Source organism: Mustela nivalis, assembly GCF_964662115.1.
Source record: "Mustela nivalis genome assembly, chromosome: 10".
NCBI lineage: Eukaryota > Metazoa > Chordata > Mammalia > Carnivora > Mustelidae > Mustela > Mustela nivalis.
The window spans coordinates 36,200,060-36,227,126 of NC_139029.1; the positions used below are offsets into that span (position 1 = coordinate 36,200,060).

Below are 27,067 nucleotides of genomic sequence, written 5' to 3' on the forward strand. Positions count from 1 at the left end.
TGGAAATACAGGTTATTCGATTATACATTGCTTCTCTTTTATTTCTACTTCATTTTACAGATAGAATTATATACATATATATTTTTTTAAAGTTGTGCATGTAGGCAAGTCATATCTTCTTTGAATTTCATATAGGAAAGGAAGTGTTGCAAAATACTTGCAATTAAAAAAGAGCATTAGATCTGGTAGGGCTGAGACTCCCTGCTAACAACTTACCAGATAAATACCAGGAAGGGAAAGGGAGGTGAGGTGAGGACCCCATTCTGACAGCCTCCTTTACCCTGCCTTGCTTTGAGCAGTTCTGGAATTTGCCTGCATATTTTGGGATCTGCTTTTTAAAGGCCATGCATAAATCTGATAACTTCTAGACAAGAGTGGCTAAGTGTCAATGGATCTGAAAAACTATCCCCTCCCCTCCCAAAAAGAAAAAAAGAGTGTTTAGAGGTGTTTATTTTGAAAATGAGCTTCAGGAGTGAGCTAAGGGGGACCAAGGGACCTAAATCCTGTCATTTAATTTCTAAAGGGCTGACATGAAGCGAAGTGGTTCCAGTGGGAGAGAGGGGGATAGCTAGCACCAGGGATCATATAATTGGAATGAAAACTTCCAAAATGTTAGGGTGCAAATATGGTCACTTTTTTCCCGATTAAATAATAAGAAAAATTCTCGCTTCCTTCAGCTCTTAGATGAGTTATTTCCTGGAAGTCCGGTATTTCCTTCCTGAGTCTTTCTTCATTCCTCTGACTGCAGATCAAATTCAAACCGCATGTGTTAGGCTTTCACAGTCCAATGGAGACAGAGCAGAGGGTGGCTCTTTCTCTCCTGCTGTTCCATCTTTCTCCCACACGGTGGCACTGTTGAGGACAGCCTGACAGAGTACAGAAAAACGCCGCGGGCCAGCTGTGGAGTTGACAGCAATGATGGCGGTGGATCTCTGAGGAAGGATCAACCTAGCCTCAAGAACCCCATACTTTGGCCCTGGAGTTTTCAATTCTTAGCATTTGTCCTTTCAGCTCTAACACCCAGCCACTTTTCAAGGAATAAGCAAGCCCATTTGCACTGTGACTGGTGTCTGATTCTTCAGGCCCAAACCTTCCTCGACCCTCCCCTACTATTGACCTTTGGGTGTATGGCAGCTTTTCCTTGTGAACTCTCAAAATACGGAGTCTTATTCTCCCCATTTCTCAGATCATTTGATTTCCTTTCTACGGTTTCCACCTCATTTCTATTCCATGTATTCAGTGTGGTCAGTTTCTCTTATTGCACAATTATGGTTTTGTAATAACCATATCCCTGGTAAAGTATCTTCCCTGGCAGACACCTACCACAGTTGGTTCAAAGGGGGTGGCATATTTTAACATAAGAGAGAACTTTTTCAAAATCCAGAGGTCTATAATGTCTGCCTCAAGATTCAGCGAGTAAGCTTCTCATCTCCAGAAATACTTAAAAGAGGCTATTTGTATATCACTCAGATCAATATCCCAACAGGTGTGCAGAACAGAAACACCTTCTGCTATCATGATGTGGCTTAGGGAGGACAAAGCTTGCCTATATTAACTGTCAAATCCCCCAGCCCCCCCAAATGTGCCCGCTACCACAGTTTTACCTCTTTTGTCGAAACTAATGAGTCACGATTCGAGTAATGTTTTTCTGTGACTCTAAAACCATTTTGCTTAATGAGGTACTAAGTCTTTATAATTAGGCCCAGAAGGAAACGAGGACGTGGCCCTTAAGAGCAATAATTATTTCAGTTATTTATGGTAATAAAAAATTGAAAATGGGAATTCTTCCTCAGAATGCGACTATTTATTCTTTTACATATTGCCTAACAGGCAATTACCCTATTAAGGCAGCGTTTTGTTGCTAAAGACATTAATTGAAATGTAAATTAAATGTAAATCAGCTAATTAAATTGATATGTAATGAACTTGTCAGGCGGGCCTCTCTGATCAGATGCATTCCACTAATAAACAAGCACTGGGGCAAAGGGTGTCTGAGCTGTTCCCCACCAGACACTCCGATGAAGAAGGGAGGGTCTGCCTTATCCAAATCTTCAGGAAGAAAGGACAGCAGTTCAGTCAGGCCCTCAGAAACATTTTCCTCAGAAGATTTTCCTTATTATACTCTCTTGGCCTCTTTTCATGGTTTCAGATACAAAAGCCAGAAAATTCAACTCCAACTATATCAGGTGAATGGAGTACTCAGAAGCAGGATGAGTTTGAGTGGCTCCTTTGGGGTTGCAGCTCAATTTGTCTTTGATTCTTTCAGCTGTGTCTCTTCCCTGGGTTAGCTTCACCTTTAGGTTGATATTTTATGGATTACATACTTATCACATGTGGGGGTGAGGGGACTGGCGGTTGTTTCTACAATCACTGATGGGAACTATTGAGGCTTGTGGCAGTTGAACCAGGACAGCTTTGCAGCTGGTGTGCACAGGTACGGCTGTACCAGTTGTTAAAAGAGTGAAACACTTCCATATGTTGGGGAGGAAAAATTTTCCTCTACCTTTCAAGAGTCTTCTAGCTGGTCTAAGAATTAAATTGACATGAGACTACAGTAGAAAAACAAACAAAAGTTCAATAACATGTATACCTCCTGTGCATGTGAGAGAGACCCCGGAAAACTGAGTAACTCTGCAAAATATCTAAAGGTAAAGGAGGATGTTAGGGGTGGGGAGTCAGTTATGAGAGGTAACAAAAAAACAATAGCAATAAACAAGAATAAGGCTGTTATGCAAATTTAAGTCTCTGCCACTTTCATTGATGATAGTTTTTAGATTTAGTCATCCTCCTCCTGGTACAGCGAGGGAGACAACTTTACAAATAAAGATTTTCCTTGTATATGTAAATGTCTCTTACAAAAAGGTTAACTTCGTGGTTTTCAGAGCTTCTCCTGTGTTCACAGTTTCCTAAAAATAACCGGCTCAAAAAATAATCAATATGCCAAAGAGATGCAAATTGAGTGGCAAAATTTGCTTCTTCACATATGCAGCTGGTAAATATCTACTTCTTCAATAATTGCTTCCCCCATAAATCTCTCTCGCTTCCTACCTGGTCTTTCTGGCTCTTCCCCCAGAACTCTGTAGACTTCTCTGTGATTCAGCAAGGAAAGGATTAGAGCCTGGCATAAGAGGGGGCCTTTAGAACCCTGTTCTGGTGCCATGGCTGGTACCTGTTCTGATTGTTGGAGTCCTTGCTATGCTGGTTGTCAAATATTTTGAAAAATTTCCCCATCTTGGATCGCTTCCAAAGCAGTCCCTGTGATTAGGGCAATTCCATTTATAGAATAGCTATACCACTGAATTTAACTACATCCCCTGTGGCAATGGGAAGAATTTCTCTTGATTAGTCTAGATTCTAGACTCTAGAGCAGTGGTTCTCAAACGTGAGTATACAGAATCTCCTGAAGGGTTTGTTAAAGTGCCGATTGCTAAGCCCCACTCCCAGCGTTTCTGATTCAGGAATTGGTCCTGAGACTTTACAATCCAATCAATTTCCCAGATAAAGCTAATGCAGTGGGATTGAGCACCACAGGTTGAAAACCATTGCTCTAGATCTTTGGCATCCTTGGGAGAATTTGAGAGCATAGCCATTCAAATAATTTTCTGTGTTGGATAGTTCAGATGAGGAACCTAGTTGAGAAAAGCTGCTCTAGGTTAGGGGTCAGCAAGCTATGGGCCACAGACCAAGTCGCTATACCACATGATTTTGTAGCTAATGTTGTTTTGGAACACAGCCATGTTCATTCATGTATGGATTGTCTATAGCTGCTTTCATGCTATATCGACAGGGTTGAGTAATTGGGCCAGAGATCTCATGGCCTGCAATGCCTAAAATTTTTACTAAGTGGCTCTCTCAGAAAGAAATTTGCCCTTCCTAGACTAATCAACACCCCACTCTAGAATTGAAAGTGGGGGTAAAACATCCATTGGCCTGGCTGCTACACATCTGAAAACAAGAGAAATGAATGGAAATTAAACAAACCATGTCTACCGTAGTCCTCATCTATTAAATGGGTATGATGATCCTTGCTGTAAAGAAGATTTATTATTTTGCAGTCAGATGATCGCGTTTATGCAAATATTAGCAGAAGCAAACAGGTTTATTTAGCATCAAGGTTATGGGTATGAAGCACAGCATTTCTTAGTATAGTTCCCTTGGTTATCTGAGAGACCTATTCAGCTATATCTGCAAATCTATAGAGTCCCTCAAGGTGTAAGCAGAAAGAGTTAGGGGTCCCCAGGAAAGAAAGATGAGACATAGATTTCGTGACATAAGAGAAGTCATTTTATGCTGCCCCCTATTTTCTGTGATCTCTGCCCTACAAGCTCTGTTCTAGGCTCACTTTTGGCATAACTTCCTTGAAGATATCGGAATTACAGAGAAATGCAAAAACCTCAGTAGTTAAGGATTTTAAGGGAACAAAGGGAATGCAAAAACTAAGTCTATACCAGACCAGGAAATAGCTGAATCATATCACACATAATAAATCAGTGGTAAAACTCAGTCAATGACTGAGCCAGCCAGGCACCCCTAGTTTTCTCTCATTTTGATGTGAGCACATTTTCCAGTTCACATAGAAAAGGTGAGATAAATTTTTCATTTTTCTCCTCTATGTACTAGTTTTCAAGATAATGAGTTTTCTAAGCTAATGAAGTTTCCCATTATTCTACAAAAGTGGGCTAGTTTTGTTTTGTTTTCTGATGAACTAGAAACGTACATAAAAATATCTGGTGTTTTCCAGTCATTATGGTTGTTATCCTATTGGCTGTCCCTTGTTTAACCATTGCGAGCCTCATAAGTTGACTCCTGAGTCCTTTTTATTAGATCTTACCAGTATTGATAGCATTTTTGCTCTCTGGTATGATGGGATGTTCCAGGTTCATCTAGTGTACTTCCTGCCTCCACCCCAGGATCAGCCATTTCTCTGAAAAGGACTGATTTCTTTTATTGAGAAATGGTATTTTAAGACCACAATGTAAGCACCAGGGATGCTCATTGCTGCTGGGTTGGGAATTGTTTTTAGGCCTGTTTGGTAGGAAAAAAAAAATTCACACTAGATGCTTTTTATTAGGTTTGCTAATAGTTTGCAGAGAGGCGTTTGTTTTTTGGTTTTAACTATGAATAGGGCTGGATTTTTATCAGCTCTTTCTCTGCATCCATTAAGAGGATCATAAGATTTTCTTTTTTTATTCTACTAAGAGAGTGAATTATACTGGTTTCAAATGTTAAAATCCAAGCTTGCATTCCAGGCATGTACCAGACTTGATCAAAATGTCTCATCCTTTTTATACAGTGCTGTGTTTGATTTGCTAACTTCTTATTAAAGATATTTTATATCTGTATTCAAAAGACATATAGGTCTGCAAACTTCTTTCCTTAGATACCTTTGTGTTGTTTGTTTTTCTAAAATCAGGGTAATATTACCACATGAATGAACTTCTACTTACCAGAGGAGTTGGTGGGGAACTGGTGTTATTTCTTCCTCACATGTTTGATAGAATTCACCAGTGAAACCATCCTGGCCTGGATGTGTGTTTGTGTGGCAAGGCTTTTAACTATAAAATAAATTGCTTTAATACAATACAGAACTATTTGGGTGATCCATTTTTCTCTTCATAAGCTTTGGTAGTTTGTGTTTCTCATAAAATTTTTGGATTTCATCTAATTTGTCATATTTATTGACATAAAATATTTTATAGTATTTCCTAATTGTCCCTTACTATTTCAAGGATCTGTACTCTTACCCTCTTTTCCAGTCCTGATGTTGGTGGTTTGTGTCTTCTCACTTTTTCTTTTTCTGATAATTCTAGCCAGAGCTTTATCAATTTTATTTATTCTTTTCAAAGGACCAGGTTTAGGAAACAAAGAGATTATTCATCTGGTTAATATGTACCACCACAAACTGGGGGGTGCTGCTATCAAACTTCCCCTAATATTAATGAGCATGACAGCATTCTGGAATAACAGACCAGGTTTGATACTTGGGTATTCAAAGTGAAGGTAGATGTCATTGTATAATGGGCACCAAAGCCGCAGTGGTGACTACATGGTCCTGACCCACTGGGATCTGTGGCAAAGTACTGAGGTGAATGGGCAGACAATAAGGGTTTTTCTTGACTTAAGCAAAAAAAGGTTGAAAGCACATATGCTGAAGGCTGATGTCTGCTGCCAGAAGGAAAAATCATGATTCCTCCCAGTTTCCAGCCAGTTCTCAGATCCAGAACTCACTGATGAAAGCTGTAGCCAGGTTCCCTTTAGGAAGGACCCTCTACCACCACAGAAAGTGTTTACCCCAATCTTCCTCCAAAGGGACCCATGGCCATTTTCCAGAGTACTGAACGCCAGAGAGCTCTTTAAAGGGCTGCTGAAATAGACCAGGCAGCCACAGCTGGTTGGTTGGTGTTAGGTGTTCAGGGAAGGCTCTCTGAGGAGAAGATGTATAAGCAGCATCAAGGGGAGGGAACAGCATGATAGCTCTAAATCCTAATGACTATGGCATGTTTGAGAAATAGGTAGGCCAGTGTGGCTGAAGCTAGAGGACAAGGGTTGTGGGAGGCAGTGAGAGTGTAATTTGAGAGGTGGTTCAAGGGCTGCATCATGTAGTATCATGGGTACCAAGCTAAGATGTACAAGTTTCAACGGCCCCATTTGAAACTTTTTGATTTAAGCATAATGGGGGGTGGGGAATGAAAGGCTTTCAGCAAGGAAATGATAATGTCTCAAGTCTGTTTGGGTTGCTATAACAAAATGCCATAAAGTGGGTAACCCATAAACAAAAGATTAATAAATCTAAGAGTTCTAGAGGCTGGTAAGTCCAAGATCAGGATGTTAGCAAAAATGTCTGGTGAGAACTGACTTCTCAGTTCATAGATGGGCCTTCTGGTTGTGTGCTTACACATAGAAGGAGACTAGGCAGTTCTGTGGGTCTTTTTTTGAGAAGGCACTAATCCCATTCATGAGCGCTCCACCCTCAGGAGGTAAGCACCTGCTAAAAACCCCAACTCCTGACTACATCCCCTTGGACATTAGATCTTAACATACAAATTTGGGGGAACACAAAAAAATCGGTGGCAGAGGTTTTTTTTAATACTTTTCAAAAAAGTAATCTCTATACCCAACATGAGGCTTGAATTCAACCCTGAGCTCAACAGTCAGAGACTCTACTGAATGAACCAGTCAGGGAACCCGACTTACATTTTTTGAAAAAGAGCGCTTTGGCTGTGGGTGGGGAATGGACTGTAGGGGAGTAGAACTAAAGCAGAATCCTTTGGAAGGTTTTGCATTGACTCAGGCTGGAAGTGTTCGTGGCTTGTTCAAATGGCCGTATGGAGACAGAGAGAGGTGTTCAGACTGATAGGGTGTATTCTGTAGGCCTATTAGTGTATTAGGTATCATTATAAGGTAGCAAAAGGGAAGCATCAGGTATAACAACATTTTTTGGTCTGAACAACCAGATGGTAGTGCCTTTTGCATGGATAGGAAAGATTAAAAGAGGAGGAAATTTGGGGCAAGAATAAAAAGTATGTGGAATCGAATATTCTTTTTTTTTTTAAACAAATAATTCAAGGTCCAAGATGACTGGTCATTGCCTCATTATATGAATGTGAATTTCTGGGATGGTGATAGGCTAGAGATGAGGGTCTGGAATTGTTGGCCCAATTCATGGGTTTTTAAAGCTGCATGTTGAGGCTGAGGAACATCTAGACAGCTGGAGATGGTGTGCTGGCAAAGTGCTTGGACTTTGAAGCCAGACTGAAGTGAGCTTGAATCCTCTTTCTACAACTTATTAGCCCTAGTCTTGTCACTCTGTGTCTCTAACTCTACAACATGGGGACTGTAGTATCTTCCTCTTCCTCTCAGGGTTGCTAGGAAGATTCAGAGCATATGTGAATCTCCTGGAATTAGTAGTCATAGACATTGGAGACACTGACACCATAATTCATCAGTGAAAGCTACTTGAACTACAGCCTTAGTGCCTAGGAGTAAACATGCTGATTTGATAGACCCAAATCTTTGAAATATGAATTTGTGTTCCAATCTATCAAAAACAGTCCAGATAAATGCTTATACCAGCTTGGACTAGGCTGGGGCAGGGTGAGGAAACCTTGGTAATAGGTAGTGCTGTGTAGGAATGATTCTGTGCAACTCATTCACACTTGCTTTCCAGTGGTTGGTAAAGATGCAAAACCTCTTCAACAGAAGAACATACAGGTGGTCTTCTAGAATAAACGTGAATTTTGAAGTCAGCCAGACCAGGGTTTAAATCTCCAGTCTGTCTTGACCTTACCCTTAAGTGTGAGGTTCAGTCAAGTGGGAAGGCTGTAGCAATACTAGACTTTGCATCCGTAGCTTCCCTGGCACGAGCAACCCACATTGGCTCCTTCGGGATCCACATATTTAATAAATATGTCAACTGGTATCTTTGTCATTTTTGCTTTAATGCAGCTCGTCAGGAGCTTAGCAATGAGGAGCCCTTGAGTTTGAAGCTTACGGAGCAATTAAACTCCCTCCTGGGAAAATCCAGACCTGGAGCCTGTCACTGCATAAGAGATGAGCAATTGTGTATTTGTCTCCCTCTTGGTAGAACCATGGAACACTCTGCTGTTCATCGGAGACTTATATTGTACTTCAGTGAGCCACGTGTACATTGCATACTATGCATTTAATCTAGTTAATCTAATACACTCAAGGAAGCAGCCCATTCTCTATTAATTTCTTTTCACTAGCCGTCCTCAGGAAAGCCTCAATGTCTGCCTGATGTGATTCCTACCCACCTTATGGGAATGGTCAGCAATGCTGACCCAACAATGGCCTTGAGGGTAATCAAAGTGCTGACACATCCATGCTGTCATCTCATGACAGTGCTTAGAGTTAGAAATGGCTGAGAGCATTATCCCCATCAGATCCTGAAGCTCAGAGAGATGAAGTGACATGCCCAAGGTCACAGGAAGGTTTTGTTCTCTGCAAAGCCAAATCATTAAAGGTAAGGGCTCTGGAATTAGGCACCCTGCATTCCAATCCCAGTCTGACAGTTACAACTGTGTGACTGGCCTGAGAGGCTCAGGGTCCACCCTGATCCCCTCTCCGTCATTGTTGCAGGGAACACCGCCTACCTTGTGACCCATGGCACCTGCATTTCTGTGACCCCCAGAGCCTGCTTTGCTCCTTCCCTGACAGCAGTTCAGAAGTGACAGGGTTCCTTGGGAGCCATCTCAACCAAAACTGAATTTGGTGAAATTACCAGCTCCCTCATCCCTTGTGTGGGATAATTTGGCTTCTTGAGTTTCCCCAGCACCATGAAGCTCTCGTTGTCCACAGTGGCACCTTGCTTGATAACAAACACTTCATTGGCTTGCCCTCCTCATCTTGTTTTCCCTTCTTTTACCTTGAGATCTCTTATTAAATAAATCCTTTGCACTGACAGCCTTACCTTTAATCCTGAGGGTCTGTTTCTGGAGAACCTGAACCAAGACAGTGACCATTGACAGATCACTGAACTTCTCTGGAACCCTCAGTTTCCTAATCTGTAAGAAGAGAATCTGTATATTACATACCTACCTCACAGGCTTGTAGGAAAATTTAAAGGACGTGATGCCTATGGAAGGTTTTATATAGTTCTGTTCAAAATTTAGAACAAGAGAAAAATGGGAAATAACCAAAATGTCCAACAAGAAGAAACTGGGTTAATAAATTAGGTTTTATCTGAATGGTATAATATTACATAATTGGTAAAAATGAATGTTTTCAAAGAATATTCAAAATACAGAGAGTTGTACATGAAAATTATATGTGACACAATCCACCTAGAAAAATCAGTGGGGGAAAATATCTAAAACTGTATATATAAAATTATCTCAATTTTGTTTAAAATGTATTAAAAGTTATTTATCTCCTGGTAGTGGTGAGTTATTTTCTTCATGCTTTTTCCTATTTTTCAAATTTCAGAATTTTCTAAGTAATCAATATTATCAGGAAAAAGGAAATGTTAATTATAGAAATTGATTTTAACTTCAAGATTTCAACTCTAATAAAAAAATAAAGATGCCTAAAAACAAAATATGTATAAAATCTCAAACACTCTGTTTTTGTTTTCCTTTTTCCTGGTCAAAGGCCCTAGGTACTAACAGGAAATTCAGCTTTCATGCAATAGCAACATGGACAATTAGTAAGGGCAAGGCTTCACAAAGGCCTAAGAGGTATTTAAATCTGAGATCCTTTGAGTCAAAGCTTCAGGCTACTGGGTCTTCCTGGGATCTCTCCATTTTTATTCTGCTCTGAGACTATTCTTCTTTTTTTTAATTAATTAATTAATTAATTTGACAGACAGATATCACAAGTAGGCAGAGAGGCAGGCAGAGAGAGAGAGGAAGAAGCATGTTCCCCGCTGAGCAGAGAGCCCTATGCGGGGCTTGATCCCAGGATCCCAGGATCCTGAGCCGAAGGCAGAGGCTTTAACTCACTGAGCCATTCAGGTGCCCCGATGACTATTTTTCTTCACAATTTTCATTCAGCTCCGTCTCTGGCTTCCATCTGTGGTGTGGATTCCAGGCTGAAGGGCCAGATTGGGGCAACTCTGTGGATAGGCTAACATCATAGACTTGTTTGGCCCCACTTTACTTGAACCAGCTCTAGATTAATTTCCCCTGAGGACTCCTTGCCTTACCTGCCCTTGCCCCATCTTGAGCACCTTCATATATCAAACTCCATCTGCATCCAACCTCCTACAACCTCAGTTTACCCCACACATTTGTAGGCAGAAATTATTCTTATAAAGGAAAATATTGATCAACCATCCATATGTCCATCCAACCATCCATCTATCCTTCTATCTTTCCACTCAGCAAATACTCACTGGGTGTGCAACTCCATGTGGGCACTGTCCTTGATTCTTGGGATGCCGATTTAACTCAGAACTGAACTTCCTAGACATGAGATAGCAAAGACAAGGCACCTCTCCTATGCCTACGTGTAGCAGATGCTTGTGCTTCTTGCCCCATGTCTCCTCAGCCCACCTGATTTCAGCACAGCCATAGTTCACAGTTCCATGTACATCTTTGATCTGGCTGGACCTTGGCTGCCTCAGATCAGCCTTGCAGAGAAGCAACCCAGAAATGAAGGGAGATTTACACCCAGGAAGGCAACCCTCAACTGTCTCCCTGTCCTTTGGGGAGAGAACTCTGGGGAGAGATTTTATACAATTTCTGAGAAAGCCACTAGAGGGACTGAGTCCCCTTTCCCCCACAGTTGGTAATGAGCTTATTAGCACACCCTCTACTGGGTTTTGTCCCTGTTCTGTCTCACTTTGGCCTCTTCCTTTACTTCTGCTTCCACGTATCTCCTAGCAAATAAACTACTTGCTCTCAGGTGCTTGTCCCAGCCTCTGCCTTTGGAGGAACGCAAACTAAGATAGCATGGCAGGCATTATAAATGAACAAATGAATGGATGAATCAATGCTGATATAATGAGGGGGGAGGAGGACACTGTTAGAAGTGGACAAATGACCACCTGCTGCTGATGGAGAAAGGCCCTGTTACCACATCATCCACTTATAATGAGGGATCATAGCCTCCAAGCATGGGTGCCAGGACGATCGCTTGACTGACTACCTTGTGAAGACTGAGCATAAGAGTAACATGAATGTGGCTAACAATAATAGCTACCCTTGAAGGGACACTTCCATTTGCCAGGGGCTTTGTTCACATCATGCCGTTTATTCTTCATAAACCTCCTTTGATCCAGGCATTAATTAATCCTATAAGTGAAGAAAACGAAGTCCACAGAGGGGCTCAAGGTTACAGGGTGGCACAGCTGATCTCAAGTGGATCTGTCAGATACCACGGTCTACACACTCTTGTGCCCACCTCGCTACACAAGTCTATTACAACACCCAGTCAGGGTCCCAGTTCTCTAGCTGCTTAGCAAAACAATCTATAAAGCACACCCCTGAAATCAGGGCGTGCCTTCTCATGGGGTCTCGGGCAGCCACAGCGGGTCTGTGAAGTGAAGCATAGTAAATAATGCACAAGTCTATTAGTTACTCACTGTTAACCAAGACCTAAGATAAAGCATTGTTTTATTTATCCTGTCTGGCAGCTCAAGCATGCTCCATGATGTGTCTGTTACACGGTGATGTTAATTAGGTCCGCAGCACTGCACCTTCTGTATACGAGATTCGCCGTGTCACCCGCTGTACTCATCTCTCCAGAGGGGTCTGGTTCGGCATCAGGTCTGAGGACAGAGAGAATCTTTGGGGGGCTGGCATCACCACCACGCCACTGAACCAAGTATGAAAAAAATATTATGTAGACATTCTGTCTATAGCATTAGGGTCTAGCAACCTGACATGCTTCTCAAGGTCACTATGAGACCATCTTTCAGGGTAGGCAATGGGACTAGAGGGGGGGTTCCCAGAACCCCCAAATGGCAAAACTCCTCAGTGAACACCTACTTCAATAGGCTCATGTTATAGATGGGCAAACTGAGGTTTAAAGAGAAAAAGCGACTTTTCTAAAGGCATGTCAGTGTTAGTAGGCTGGGATTAGATTTTTTTCCTTCCAGTTCTATCTCTATCAGATGGAACATTTTGAAGTCCCCGTCCTTGCCCTCTTCCCCTCCTGTATGGTATGTTTGTAGAATGGGTGCACACAGAGGCTATTCATGCCTACTCCCCACTACAGCCATTTCCCCTGAAGTTCCTGAAAGTAATCTGATGAATCAGGGACAGCAATCGTTCTTCAATTCCATTCTGCAGGTCAGAATGAGGCTGGGAGGGGAAAGATGACAGCAGGTGACTCGGGCTTGAATCCAGGCATCTGGGCTAACACTCATTCTGACAAACCACTTGGATTGCCTAAGGGTGAATGAATGAATGGACAAGAGAATGAATGAATAAATGTTAAACTTACTGCATGCGTGATCACCAAGGCTTAACGTGGGCAAGTCCCCATCCTGTGTGTTCCATCTCCACAAAGTCAAAGCCTCCAGCCCCCTGGAGCTGCTCTACGGGCCAGAGCCATCAAGTATTTATTTCACAAGGGTGTACCCTCCATTCTGACCATGGCCCAGTACTCAGTTCAGCTTAGAGCAGGCTCTCCGAAATTGAACAGAAATGAGCGTTCCAGAGCCACAGCATCCAGCAATCTGGGAGCAATCTGGAGAGGTGCTGGGACGGGGAGGGGGGGGGCTATGGGTTCCTCCTCTCCCTTCATAACACCACACCACACCACACCATGCCAGGGTTGTTTGCTGTGTTTACCTTTCCTCGAGGCTGGACTGAAGAAGGAGAAAGAGAAAAAAAACAGGAACCCCAAGGCTGAGATACAAAAAAGAGACCTAAATGAGTTCACCCACCACAGGAGTCAGGAAAGGGGCTCTTGGCAAACTTTCCATCCCAGGGACTGGCCTGGCTGGGATCTGCGTCAGCCTTCACTGGGACTGGGAAGAGAGGTAGCCTTGACATCCTGCTGGGCACAGTCCCAGGGAGGCTGGGCAGAAAGGGCAACCCATTAATATGAATGAAATGCTGAGAGATTAGATAGAATTTCAAACAGAAACTTAACCCAGGACCTCTGAGTAGGAGTTGATGTAAAAACGTGCTGAGAATCTGCAATGATATGTCACTTATACTCAGTAAAGCGTGCACGCGCGTGCGCGCGCACACACACACACACACATTCACAACTACGAAACAGTGCAAATATACTACACACACACACTCAAATCCAACATAATCACCTTCTCTCTTTCACCTCTCCCAGTCTCTCTCCCCATTTCTCTCCTTTCTTTTCCTCTTTCCCATGGATGCTCTTAGAGTTAAAGTCCGACAGTTTCCTCTATGGGCCTGTAAGCTAGGTTTGCTCCACTTTCCCGGGGAAGTATCAGGGGTGGCCCTTATTTATGAACTTCTGGAGGGAGGGAAGGAGGGAGGTCACCCTTATAGAAATGTTCTGCTCCGAGCAGGCATCCTCATCATTCTCAGCAGCAGCAGCAGCAGCAGCAGCAATACTAGAAACTGTCAGTGAGGGGTTACTCTCTGCCTGGCCTCATGTGGGGCCCTGGGACCTGAGCAATGAGTAAGACCCCAAGAACAATGCCAAGTTGAGCTGGGAAGACAGAGCTCCTGCACACAAAAAAGTGAAATATGAAACTATTGCTAAGTGCCAAATGAGATTTTAAACAATCATTCTGTAGAAGTTCAGAGGGAAAGCTGTCTAGGTGGATTGGAAGATCAGGGAAGACTTCCTGGAGGAGAGGTCTTGAAGGGTACGTAGGAATCAGGGCTGCAGAGAGGAATGGGAAGTGACCGGAGAATGTAAGATATTTAATCAAGTTTGTTGGAAGAATGAATGACAGGACGATCCTGGTCAAAGGCAAGGCATGGGCCAAGTAGTAGCCTTTATGACAGTTCTCCCCTTCCCAGAAGAAGGAGAGAAAGTACTGGCAAGTATTTTTCCAGAATCCTGACCATTCCCGTTCATCCTCTCCGGATCCTCCCAGCACATAAGAGCAGGTTGGTTAAGGATTAGGCACCCGTATCTAGGAGTATGCAATGGAAAGCGGGTGAAGCTCTGGGATAACTGAAGACAGGGCAAGAGATTTATGCAACTTCACAGAGCCCGGCAGGATCAGAGCTGGAAGCGGTTTCCAGCAGCCTTGTCTTCAAATCCTTCTGACTTTCCACTTAGAATCCTCGGGGTGGGAAGTGGGTTGGGTTGGGGGCAGAGGAAACCTTTGGGATATTCAGTGGGAAATCTCCATATAGCCACTGAGCAGTATCTACCTTTAGGTGCAGGAATAGGGTCGGGGTGTGTTAACAGAGGCGCTAGGCCTCCTCTGGACCAGCCCAGCCTGCCCTCCCGGAAAAACCTCTCTCTTGCTGCTCCCAGCCCAAGGGTTGCTCCCTTGTGAAGGCAGAGACTGCAGCCCCGAGTGTGGGCAGGGACCTCTGGCTGCGGATGGTGCTAGAGCCAGGCTCATCAGACACATGAGGCGAAACGAGGCCATAACAGGCACGCAAACAGAGCAGGGAGCTCCCGGAGGCTTTTTATAAACCCACATTTTATATAATGAAATGTATTTGGTCTTTTTAGTCTGAGGACAGCCCACAAAAGGGTAGAGGGAGGGAACATGGCAAGAAGGGCAGCCCTGCAGTCCGGTGATGTCCAGGCTCCTCCTTGTTAGAAGAAAAATGGCCTCATTCCTTGAGCTCCCAAAAAGAATGGCCTTCAGGAGGGGACTAGAGATGAAGTAAATCCATCTCCTCCACCTCCCCAAAGAGAATGGGGTCTCGGAGACTAGCGGGGACTCCAAGTCCCAGGCCAAGCTGACCACGCCGCCCTTCGTGCTGAGTTGGAAGTCCGTTCTGTCGGGAAGGGGAGCCAGGGGAGAAGCCTGAGCGGTGGAACATCTCTGAGAGCTCAGGGCTTTGGGAAGGGGAGCCTGGAATCAAGACCCAGCTCTTAGGATAAGCTCAGGATGGAGTTCTGGATTTGAGCCATTCTTTGTTGTGTTCCGTGACACTTGCTGAGCACCTCAGACATTCCAAGAGGTGCGGTAGGTGTCACGGGAGGTACGGAGACCAGTCAAACCCAATCCCTGCGGGAGTGGAGGAATGGATGAATAGAAACATATGTGCTGGGAGTCACAAGAAAAGGAAGCAGTTAATTACAAATCGAGACTGGGGTGGGGGGGCATGCCATGGAGCTGAGCTAGCCCAGCTAAGTCCTGAAAGATAAGAAGAATTTTCTTTAGTTAAGGGAAGTAGAGATGGTGGATGGATCTGAGAGATGCTGAGTGGGCAGAACCATCAGGATGCAGCAACTGATAAGAAGGGCAGTATGAAAGATACAAAAGTGGGGTGACATCCCGGCTTACCCCAGACATTTGATCTGAAAAGGTGCCCTAAAGGTGGGGTCATGTTTTATAGAGATCTGGTAAGCACCCCTGGGGGGAGAGCCAGTGATGAACAGGCCAGCCTCTGGAGCCAGGGTGGAGAGGGATGTTACAGCAATCCAGGTAGGACATGATGGCGGGAGTGCATGGAAAGAGGAGAGGAAGGGAGAGTAGAGGCACCACAGTCCTGCCAGAAGTAGCATGTCTCCATTTTAACAAGGAGGAAAGTAAACTGCTTTACAAATGATTCACAAGGCCAAAATGCCAGTGGTGGAGCTGAGATCGAATCCTGAGTCTAGGGACCCCAAAGTCACTCCATGATACTACTTGTGGGCACACCCATTGTGGTGGCAGAAGCAATGGGCCTGGGGTACTGGCTGGCTGTGCAGGGTGAGGAAAAGAAGGGAGTTAACACAGTGACAAGGCTTCTAGCCCAGGCAACTAGGTGGAAAAAGAAGATATTAACCCAGACAGCTGATGCCAGGTAGAGAAGCGGATTGGGATTTAAGATTGACCTAAGGTCAGCCAAAAATAGATCCCAGGTCTTTGGGGACAAGCAAATTGTGAGCATCAAGGAGCTCTAAGAGGTGTCACAAGAATGACTTTCTGAACTAGACGGCTTAGCCCTGAGGTTTGGGGTTGAGCCAAAGCGTAGTGGGGTGTGTCAGAGGCGGGTTTGTGCCTATCCCTGGTCCCAGTTATTTCCCAGCTGCGGACTACAGGCAAGAGACTTGATGGCACTGGTCGCAGTTTCTTCATCTGCCAGATGGGGAGGTAAGCCCTGTCCAGCACGTGTCCGGAGTCTGGTGAGAGTGGGAAGAGCTGACACAGGGGAGAGAGTTTGGGAGGCACTGTTGCAGCCAGCACAGCACTTCGAACTTCAGAGTCCATCCCCGAGAAGGCAACGTGGAAAGACCCTCTTAGAAATCCTGTGAAAACTCCTTTGTTATTTTAATAAAACAAGACATCTCCCAGAACCTATACCCGCTTCTCTTTTTAGTCTCGTCAATTCCGCCTCAATTCAGGCTCGGAGACTGTTGGGTCCAACACCGTCTTCTCCCCTGTTCAGAACCACAACTTACAAAGCCTCTTTCCTCTCCATCGCGGGGTCAGGTCTCTCCCATCACCCCCCACCCACCCACCCAACATCTGTTCATTCCACACTCAGCAAGCACAGGCTTGGCTGAACAATCTGTGTTCATGCTAAAGCCGCAGAGGTAAATGACACCTAGGTCCCTGGCCCTGACATTGATCTCTGGGTGTGACTGTCACCTTTCTGGACACTTCTCTAATCCCCTGTCCTCTACTCAGAAAAACTTTATACTCCCGTCTGTACTTCTTCTGAGCCTAAAGGGAACTTTGGCTCCAAGAAAAGGGATTTTCAACCCTAGTGAACATGTGAGGAGTGAACAGGGATGGGGGTGATTTGGGGGAAGAGTTCCACTCTCTGCCATGTATTTTGTAGATATATACAGTAGATATAGTTTTTAGATAGCTTTCATTGAGGTTTGATATACAAAAACTGCACACATTAAACGTATATGATTTGATGAGTTTGTACCTATGCAAACATCTGTGAAATGACCACAATCAAGGTAATAGACATCTCCATCACCTCCAAATGCTTTGTTGGTGCTGTCTTTTGCTGTTGTTGTTGTTGTTGTTGTTTGTTTGTTTTTTTGTTGTTGTTGTTGCACTATAAGAACTTAAAATGAAATCTACCGTTTTAACAAACATCTGGTTGCACAATATGGTATTAACTATGGGCACTCTCTTGTACATAGATTTTATTCTATTAAACCTCACAATAACTATGGAAGGTAGGTTTTCATTCCCATTTTACAGAGGAGAATTCCAAGGCTTAAAGAGGTTAAATTTTTTGCCCAAAGCCATACAGCGAGTTGATGGAAGAGCTGGGATACACATTATAGTTTGTCTGAGTTTTTAAGCCCAGGCTGTTCTTATTACGTTAGATTGTCTCCTCTATTCTGTCTGCCCTGGTGCCCTTCTGGTTGAGCTGGCGCCCTTCAAATGCTTAGGAGGCAAGACTCAGAGGACGACTTTTGAACAACAATCAGGGGACACTGTGGTCTCAGCTCACACACTCCAGAATGAGAGAGTGATAACAGCACCTGAACTAGATTATCTGCACGAGGTCTGTAACCCAGAGGGTGCCAGGATGGGTCCTGCAATGACTACCTTGCTGAGCTTCCAGGAGCCCTGGGAGATATAGAAGCCTCTGCATGTCGAGTGATAAATGGACTACTTGCCCAAACCCTATCCTGTTGGAGTGCCCAGCGGGAACTCAGACAGGTGTGTGAGAGCAAGATGGAAGAAGACAGGGTTTCAGCTACTGGTGTGAAAAAGTCCTGAAGTCCTTGCTCACACATCCAACCTGGAAGCTTTCATGCTCCCTGCCTCTCTCCCCATTCCACACCATGTCTAAGTGATGCCATTGGTCACTTCTTAATCTGCTTATACCTGTTCTCTTTTGACCTGATTTTCCCTAGAAACCAATGGACACTGTCCAGTGTACAGTGGTGGAAAGGGAGCTGGGTTTGAATCCAGATTCTCATTAGCCAGATGAATGCAAACAAAGGATTTTACTTTTAGGAGTCTCAATTTTGTTACCTGGGCAAAATAGAAAATGATACCTAGAGGGACTGTTGGGAGTATCAGATAAGGCAGTGGATGCAAATGTGTCTAGCATGATGCCTAGGACACAAAAAATGCCCCGTGAATACATGACAGATGAATGAATTAAGGCCCAACAAATGTTAATCACTCCAGACTTCATGGTTGGCGCTGCCCTTACTACTTAGGAAAATGAGTCAGGATCCTCTTAGGCAGGTCTCAGGTATGTCACTGAATCATAGGGCAAGCTACCAGCTAAAGGTCCCCTGCTACTGCAGGCATTGTCATCAGAGGGAGGTGACTCAGCCTCTGCTGTGGGCTTCTTTTTTTTCTTTCTGTGTGTGTGTGTTTCTGTGTGTGTGTGTGTGTGTGTGTGTGTGTGTGTGTGTGTGTGTGTGTGTTGGAGGGTTGTGTAGGGAGAGGGAGAGAGAGAATCTTAAGCAGGTGCCATATCTAGCACAGAACCCGATGTGGGCTCAATCTTACAATCCTGAGATCATGACCTGAGCCAAAATCAAGAATCGGATGCTCAACCGAGCATCTCCTATAGAGCCACCCAGGCGCCCCTCTCCTATAGGCTGCTGCACAAAGAATCTGGGTGGCTACTGGCTTGTCTACCATAGCTTTTGAGGGCAACTAGACCCTTAGTCTTGTCTGTGAGCATCTGGACTCGTGGAGAGAAAAGTGGCACTGTTTATGGAGATACGTGTGAGAGCCAAGTGAAAGCCCGGCATGTCTCTCCTCTCTCCACTCTTCCTTTTGGCAGAGTTATTTCACTTTCCTTGGAATACTGGCTTGGTAGCCCCCCTACCTACTTGTGGTAGAGGCAGACAAGAAGATGGGTAGGAAAGAAGAGAGTCTGGAGCACCCCCACCTGGGGCTGGGTGGGCTAGTACCTTCTGACTGGTTGACTTGCCAGATTGCTAAAATCTTTCCTCTCTAAATAGAGACCACAGGTAGAAAGGGTCTTAGAAAGCTAGGGAGTTGCTGAGCAGGCCAAGGTCCCAGGGAGGTCCACTGGCAACCCCTGGTCTCTTGGATAGCCCCTTCCTCTCTACTCTGTCAGTGGAAAGAAGCAGGTGGTCCTATTGCAAACATATCCTACAGTCTGCCTTATAGCTACGCATTTTTCCCTCTTAAGGAATTCTAAATGTTAGCAGGGTCCATATGCTGTAATTCAGAGACATTTAATGTCATTTGTTTTGCATTAAATGATACTTTTTATACTGTAAACGCCATTCTCTGACATCAGGCATGTAACCACCTGCCTCAAGCCATTCCTTCCCAGAGTTATTGACCAGGAGAGGATGCCACAGAGCATCCAGCATCCCCCCAGAGAAGGAACCTCTCCCATTTCCTCTGTGACAGATGTTCATTCTGAATGTTTGCATACATCTGGTGATGGGGAGCTCACTGTTTCCCCAGGAAACCCATCCAATGGCTGGCAACTCTATTCACTAGAAAGTTTCCCCCATTTTTTGAGCTGCAATCCATCTTCTTGAAACTACACCCCTGGATTTGGTTCTTACCTTTGACCACACAGAACACAGGTTTGCTTCTTTGGGACAAGAAGAATGTCCAAGATGGTCTTTCCACCTTTTTAGAAATTGTGATCTCACTTTCCTACCCCCACTCCCTCTCCTCTTTCATCTCAGGGATAAACAGCACATCTCCTCCTCCATTTCCAATGGTAAATGATTTGCAGATACCTCACCGTGTTGATGACATCCCAAAGAACAGAGCTTACTTTTACTGCTCGCCCTTGCCGACGTTTCCCAGACCCACATCACAACTGCAATGAGGCAGGTATCACTATCACCATCTTACAGGAGGAAACAGAAACTCAGACAGATTGAATAACTTGCCCAAGATCACACAGATATCAAAAGACAGAACCAGGGTCTGAATGCAGAGTAAGAAGCCAGAGGTGCCTGGGTCCCAGTCCTTGGTTTTAAACTGCTAGCATACCTAGGACTTGTGAGGCCTGTGATCCAGTTAATGAATGCAGTTTTTACAGTGGGGCCTAAATATGGCCCCAACATTATGGAAATGGTCTGACCAGGGAAGCTAGACCTGGACTGTCACTGTGCCTGACTTATGCAGTCTGCCTCTCTCCGTGCTGCCTCAAGAGATGCTATCATTTCTGAAAGACTTGCCAGGCTCTTGGCTCATGTTGAGCTGGTTACACTCAGCTCAGCTCCCCAGGACTCTGACACAGGAACTGCTGGAAAGTCAAGTCTTGACTGTTCTTCCTTATCCCTGATGACAGAGTCCCTGACAGCAACGTGCGAGTCACACCAAATTTGGGTTGGCTGGTTTGTTCCTGTGGGAGGGGAAGACCTAAATGGAAGGGTGCCAAGAATGTTCAGAGGAACAGAAGAGATGCATAAACCACTTTATTCGTGTTCCTCTGGGCAACAAGAGCCCAGAGGAGAAGCTGTATATACAATACAACATTTGTAGCCAACTAACATATGGCTCTTTGTTATTATTTCTGAAAACCAATAAGCAAAGGGAGAACGAGCTTTGCTCTCGATTTTTGCAGCAAACTTCAAAAATTCCCCATCCCAACGCAAAAGAAGGCTTAACTGGAGCTTTGTGCTAAAGGCCCTATCTCCCCTGAGCCTCCCTCCCTCTCCCCATCTCCGAATCCTCATTTCCGGGAGGTCATTTTAATTAGCAGGCTGTCACGGTGACTCAGCCTGCCTGCTTCACGGACAGGAAGGGAGCAGACTCCTCTGGACCCATTCATCATACAAAGGCACTTTACTCTTTAGAAAAATGTACAATATTTAGCTCCCCCAACCCCTTGGGAACTGCTACTGCTGCGGTTTTATTTTACCAGCCCTCTGCTTGGCGGCGGGTGGGAGTGTGGAGGGTGGGGGGTGGCATTCTCCTGTCTTCTGCGTCTTCCTCACCTGGCAGTCAGCCTTCCCCCACCGCAGAGCATCCATACCCACGTCTTCAGGATTTGGTCCCTGGCGCTAGGATCTGGAGATCTGAACCACAATGGACCTCTTGGAATGAGTGACCAATACCTTTTGTCTTTGGAGCTAAAGCTTCAATTCAACTACCCAAGTCATTGCAGGAATGCATGCAGCTCAGAGACACAGTGACAGTGTGCCTCAAACCACTGTGATTTCAAAAATTCTGTCCTATTGTTCCCAACAGCACATTTGTCTTTGGGTTGCAGGCGTCATTGATGTTGTTTTGGATCAGCAAGTATGGACGGTGCATTTCTAGAACAGTGAACAACCATCACCTAGTCTAGAAGGCAACTGCCTATGGTAGTTATACAATGTTGGAAGGTAAGGGACTCCAAAAACACTGACCTGAGATGTGTCCTCTTGAAAGGGACATGTAGCTTGTCCTCTTCCTGTGAGGACCTCTGTGCTGTGGAAATGGCATCTGTACTCGCTTGGTTTGAGCCTCCTATTTTGTTCCTGAGCCTTAAGCTGAAGTCCCACAATTGATTTTCCATTGGTAAAAGGGAAAATTGATGGTGAGGTTTCTCCTTTTTTCCTTCTCTTTCACTAGCTTACTCATTATCCTGCACCCTTGATCTTGGAAACTAGAGAAGGGTGATTAATTTCATGCCCCAGCAGAAAATGCATGCTCCTGTCTCCACAAGACCTCCCCGGACTCCATGTCCTTAAAAAGAGTTTGAAGGGTCTTTGTGGTTCACGGAGCTCTTCTTGTCCCCTTTGCCGTTGGGGTGGTTGCTGGCTGGGCCCCGCAGGAGTGGGTGCTTGTAAGGAGGGGGCTTTTCCTTCCTGCAAAGGAGGGATAACAGAAAGAGAGAAGAAAGACAGCGCATATATACACCAGATCGAAATCATTTCTGTCGTGTGTATCTCCCCCTCTGGACTGTAACTGTCCAGGAGCAGTGGCCTCGTCTTCCTCTTCTCTGTGTCCCAGGAGCCCAGCCCAGAGCCTGGTCCAAAGCAGGCATCATGGCTCAATGATTGACTGGTAGATGGATGGATGGATGCTCTGTATCATTCTGCTTCTGGAAAAAACCCGACTGACTACAGCTCCAACTCTTCCACATTTCCACCTTGATTCTAATCCATCCTCTCCAGCTCATAATGGGATGAGGATGGACACACAGAAGATCCATATCCGGGGGGAGCTCGGGACCCCATCCTCTTCAAAACCATCGCGGGCTCCAGACTTGCCCTTACGTTCCTCAGAATAGCCTAAGTATGGCGTTTCACAGGGGTCTGTCTCTGCCATGAGCTTGGGTGACCTTGGGAGGTGGAAGTATGTCTGGCTCGTCTCTGAGTCATAGCACCCAGCACCCAATGCCACACCCTTAACACTATTCTTCAATAATTGTCCTCTGTCTGTCTGGCTCACACACTACCCGATGAGCTCCTTGTGGACAGGGACCAAGTTTTGTCCATTTTTGCATTTTCCCTCATAAAGGGCCTTGTTCGTTTATTACGTTGTGCCATTCATTCATGTGTTGGACCAAGATTCATTTGCAGTGGGAAGAGTAGGTTTTAGAGCCAGAAAGAACTCACCTGAATTTCCAGATTGGCTATGATGAAGGGTGTGATCTTGGGAAAGTTATTTAACTTTTCTGGGCCTTATTTGTAAAATGGAGATAAAACATCCTAATCTTGCAGAGGTGTTGTGAGGTTAAATGAAATAATATGAGTAAATGCCCTTAATGTCCTCCCTTGTCTGCTGTGACTTACAAAGGCATGGTGCTAGATGTTTAGCGGGGTCTTATGGTCCCTGGACATGACAAAGAGGAGTCAGACATTGATGCTTACAGGCTGCTTACAATTTAGTAAAGGACACAGTTGCACACAATGACTACACAAAATAAAAAAGAATTACAAAGCATGATAGAAAGTGGCAAACACCATAAATACAGAAGCTCTCTTGGGCTTTTTGAATTAGGACTAAAGAAACAACTTCCTGTAACCCATCATGCTCTGACCTTGGAGTACCCATTTTCCTTCATTGTTGATGAGTCATGAATGAGGTGAAGACGTAACAGGTGGCGGCACACAAAAGGGACACGTTGCCTTAACATATCTCCCCCACCAAGAGGCCTCCCTGCCTGCAATGCCAACCTTGCTGAGGGACCTGACTAACACAGCAAGGATGTCTCGCATGGGTGAGATACATCTAGACCTTGGTACCCAAAGACACCCTAGAGCACACAAGAGCCCGTGTCCTTCCTGCCTCATTGGCCCTCATAAATGGGGGTTAGGGGTGAGCTTTGCAAAGGGTGCCATTCATATGTCACTGAGGGGTGTGGTTCTTAACACCCACAGGGAGCATGGGAAATCAGGTGGCTATGTTTTCATGGGGGTAAAGGAAGGCATACTTCCCCTAGAGAGGCGATCTCAGGTACAAGCGCAGGTGGGCAGCCCCAGGTAGATGGGGGTGTGGCAGAAGGTATACAGTGGACAGGGGGCATGTGAATGTGTAGACTGATTGGCAAAGAGCCTCTGTAACTAAAGATGGGGGCAAAGAGAGAGAATGCACTAGAAGGCAAATATCCCATACATCTGGGCTCTGTTCCTCTTCCTATGATACCTTCCTCCACCTCTCCAGGCTCACTTGAGAAGCAGACTTCCCAGAAAATAAGCTTCTCCTTTCTCAAGACCTCCCCAGTACTTTGTACCTTGCCCTCAGCAAACCATTTCTAGGTAGTTTTTGTCTATTTGTTTTTCTCATGAGAATGTGGATTTAACGCATTTGATTTTTCTCTGTAATTCCTGAGCAAAATTCACGCCTGGCATGGAGTAGGTGCTTGAGGAGTGATTGATGGATAGAAATGAACTTTCGTTCTTGTCTCTACTGTCTCCATTGCTCTAAACATCCTGGTCTTGTTATTGCCTCAGACCGCCATTTCAGGCTCCGCTTCCTGCCTTACACCTTACCCCCAACATGAAACATCCTCTGTCCTTTTTCTGTTTCATCCAGCTAAGTTCTACATGTTTTTTAAAATCAAGCTCAAATGCCACTTCCTCCCTGAAGCCTTCTTGGGATACTCCTGCTGGCTGCCAAATGCTGGCCCGGTGGTGTGGGAGGGGAATTTCTGGTTGTGTCTTGCTTTTCTGTTCGAAAACATGAAGGGGTTGAAGTCAAGAATTCTTAGGGACTCCTTCAGTTCTATCACTCTATAATTCATACATTGGGGGCTTATTCAGGATTTACTCCCTGCTAGGCACTGTGCACTAAAGATCCAGGAGAGACTCAAGAGAGCTTCTTAAGGAGCAACTGGTCTAGTGGAGAGGCTGGTTGTGCAAAGAGGCCTTGACAATGCTCTATGGGACATACAGTGCCACAGGTGTGTGCAAAATGCAGTTAGAAATCCAGCAGAGAGGAAGCAGCTCTCTCTCAGATGGAGAACAGAGAGAGTGAAGCAGAGAGGTGTGATGTTTAGACTGGCCTTTGAAAATCATGTATTTCCATGTAGGAACTCACCATCTAGAGACAAAAATGGGAGAACATCTCAGGAAGAGAAAAAAAGAATGAACAAAGGCATAAAGGCATGAAAATAGACTTGCTCAGTCTGCTGCATAAGGTGTAAAACTGTAGAAAGCAGACGGGGTGGAGAGTGTGCTCACGGGCAAAGGGGTGTGCTGGGAAATGACATTCGAGATGTAGGCCAGAACTCTGAATACCAAGAAAAGGAGCTGGAACCTTACCCTGAAGGTAATAGGCAGCCATGGAAGGTTTTTGAGAAAGAGTACAATCTAGTATGTAGCTGAGCACTTTCATACATTGTTTGGTATTATTTGTTGTCTTTGCATGTGTTTATGCCTTTCTCCTCTGTGTTCTGGGCTCCCGATGGGCAGGGGCTCTCTATGTCCCCCAGCACCCAGTGCATGGCCTGGCACATGGTGGGCTCCAGTGTGTTGAGCAGATGATCATTCCCATCCTCCACCACACACATCCCAGCCCCACCATGGAGCCCCCCCTCCCAGCCCATGGCTGAGCCTGAGCCCACTTCACACTCAGAGACCAGCCTACCTTCCATGCTCACGCTCGATTTCCTCACAGAGGCTCACCTCGCCTGTTCATTTATCCTAATTTTCATCTACCTTGATGGGACCTTTTGAACTTTAGCCCTGTGGCTATGTCACTGTGGTCTAGATAAGCATGGGGTCTCAGCTTTGGACATCAACACCAGGTCCCTGAACCTGTGTTCCTGGGCCCACATTGCTGGCCCTCCCCAGGGACCCTCTCCGAAGGGCAGGCTGGTACCCAACAGGCTCCCACCAGCACTTGAGTGGAAACTGACAATTATAATTATCCACAAAGATGAAAGAAAGCAAAGATTAATTTAGAGTCAAAACATGTAATTTTCCTTTAAAACCAGAACTACTCTTTCACTTATGTTATTTGATGCTTGGGTGGAAAATAATACAAACAAAGGGGATGTATTCAAGTCCTGAATCAGAGCCTGGCATCCTCCTGAGAATTCAATTGTCAAGAGTTGCTGACCAGCTGAGAGCTAAGTGATATTCATAGTTGGGTGGGACAGAGGTGTGGGGATGGAGGGGGAGTTCCTTTGGTTTTTCTTAATTTAAGGGCGGGTGCATTTATCTCAAGTCCTCAAGGCTGTGCACTTTGAGGAATGAGCTCTCCAGCTCTTTTCTAAAGAGGCTCGGAAGGGCCATGAGGCCCCATGAACAGTAGGACTGGGGGCCCTGAGAGCTCCCTGCAGCCTTTCCACCCAGCTTCCAGACCCCACCTCCTGCCTATCTAGAGGAACTCTGCTCATTCACGCTTGGGCTTAGTCCTGGCTGTGACCAGTGCTGTGTGCTCCCTGGGCCTCGACTTCCTCATCCGTGTTGGGAAGAGGGGCCTGCGCCATTGCTAGTCTCCCTGAGTGTCTGCACCATTTCACTGGAAGTCCAACAAGCTAGGAAAAAGTCTGAAGGTTCAAGATAGTTTTATTCAGGCTGACAGAGGACCTGAGAGAGACAATCCCCAAATTAACTTGTAAATGAGATTCCAAGAATGCTTTTGAGCATTATAAAGCTTTAAATTTTTAAGAACTTTAACCAACCAAAAATGACTTCTAAGAAGGAACTGAGCCCTTCTCCAGGGGTGAACTCCTCAAAGGCAGGGCCATGTCCTAATCACTTATTCAGCCTAGCAGGAGCACCTCCCTCCCTCTAGGGGCCTGGCTTGAAGTGCTGGTTTTCCTAAATGGAGGAAGCGAGGGAGGGAGGGAATCAGGTATGTATGCTCAGTACAGTCTAGGCACTTGGGAGCAGAGAAGAAGCTGATCTGATCCTCCTTGAAGGTGTTTTTAATCCACCCAGAATGGATGGATTAAATGATGAGTTAGAATATATTATTTCACAGACTCTGCGGAGACTTGGCCTCACAGCATGGTGGAAAGAGGTCCTGAGAGATCATCCAGCCCAGTCAGAGAAGTCCAGGGATTTGCCCCAGACCACATTGAGCTGGTTGGAAATCTGGGATTGCAGCCCAGAAACTAGAGGAGATGGAAACGTTATTGAGCACCTACTGAGTGCCAGGCACTATACCCAGCTTGTATCT

At 45.1% G+C, this 27,067-nt stretch overlaps 1 protein-coding gene and 1 long non-coding RNA gene across 6 annotated transcripts in view; one reads left to right on the plus strand and one right to left on the minus strand.

The window, feature by feature from the left end:
- The window catches only part of LOC309843112, a 1,054,942-nt gene that overhangs the window by 336,070 nt on the left and 691,805 nt on the right, over positions 1-27,067 (plus strand). The gene's annotated exons all lie outside the window — the stretch shown is intronic.
- AGBL4 (AGBL carboxypeptidase 4) overlaps positions 12,046-27,067 on the minus strand; it is a 1,624,959-nt gene continuing 1,609,937 nt past the window's right edge. For 2 of the 3 annotated variants that reach the window (XM_082688346.1, XM_082688345.1), the window contains exon 13: positions 20,907-22,299. In XM_082688346.1, coding sequence (XP_082544472.1) covers positions 22,179-22,299 — 121 coding nt within the window. In that variant the 3' untranslated portion in view covers positions 20,907-22,178. Of the gene's footprint in view, positions 12,230-20,906; positions 22,300-27,067 lie in introns of those variants that run through there. The other variant, XM_082688347.1, reaches the window with a different exon arrangement.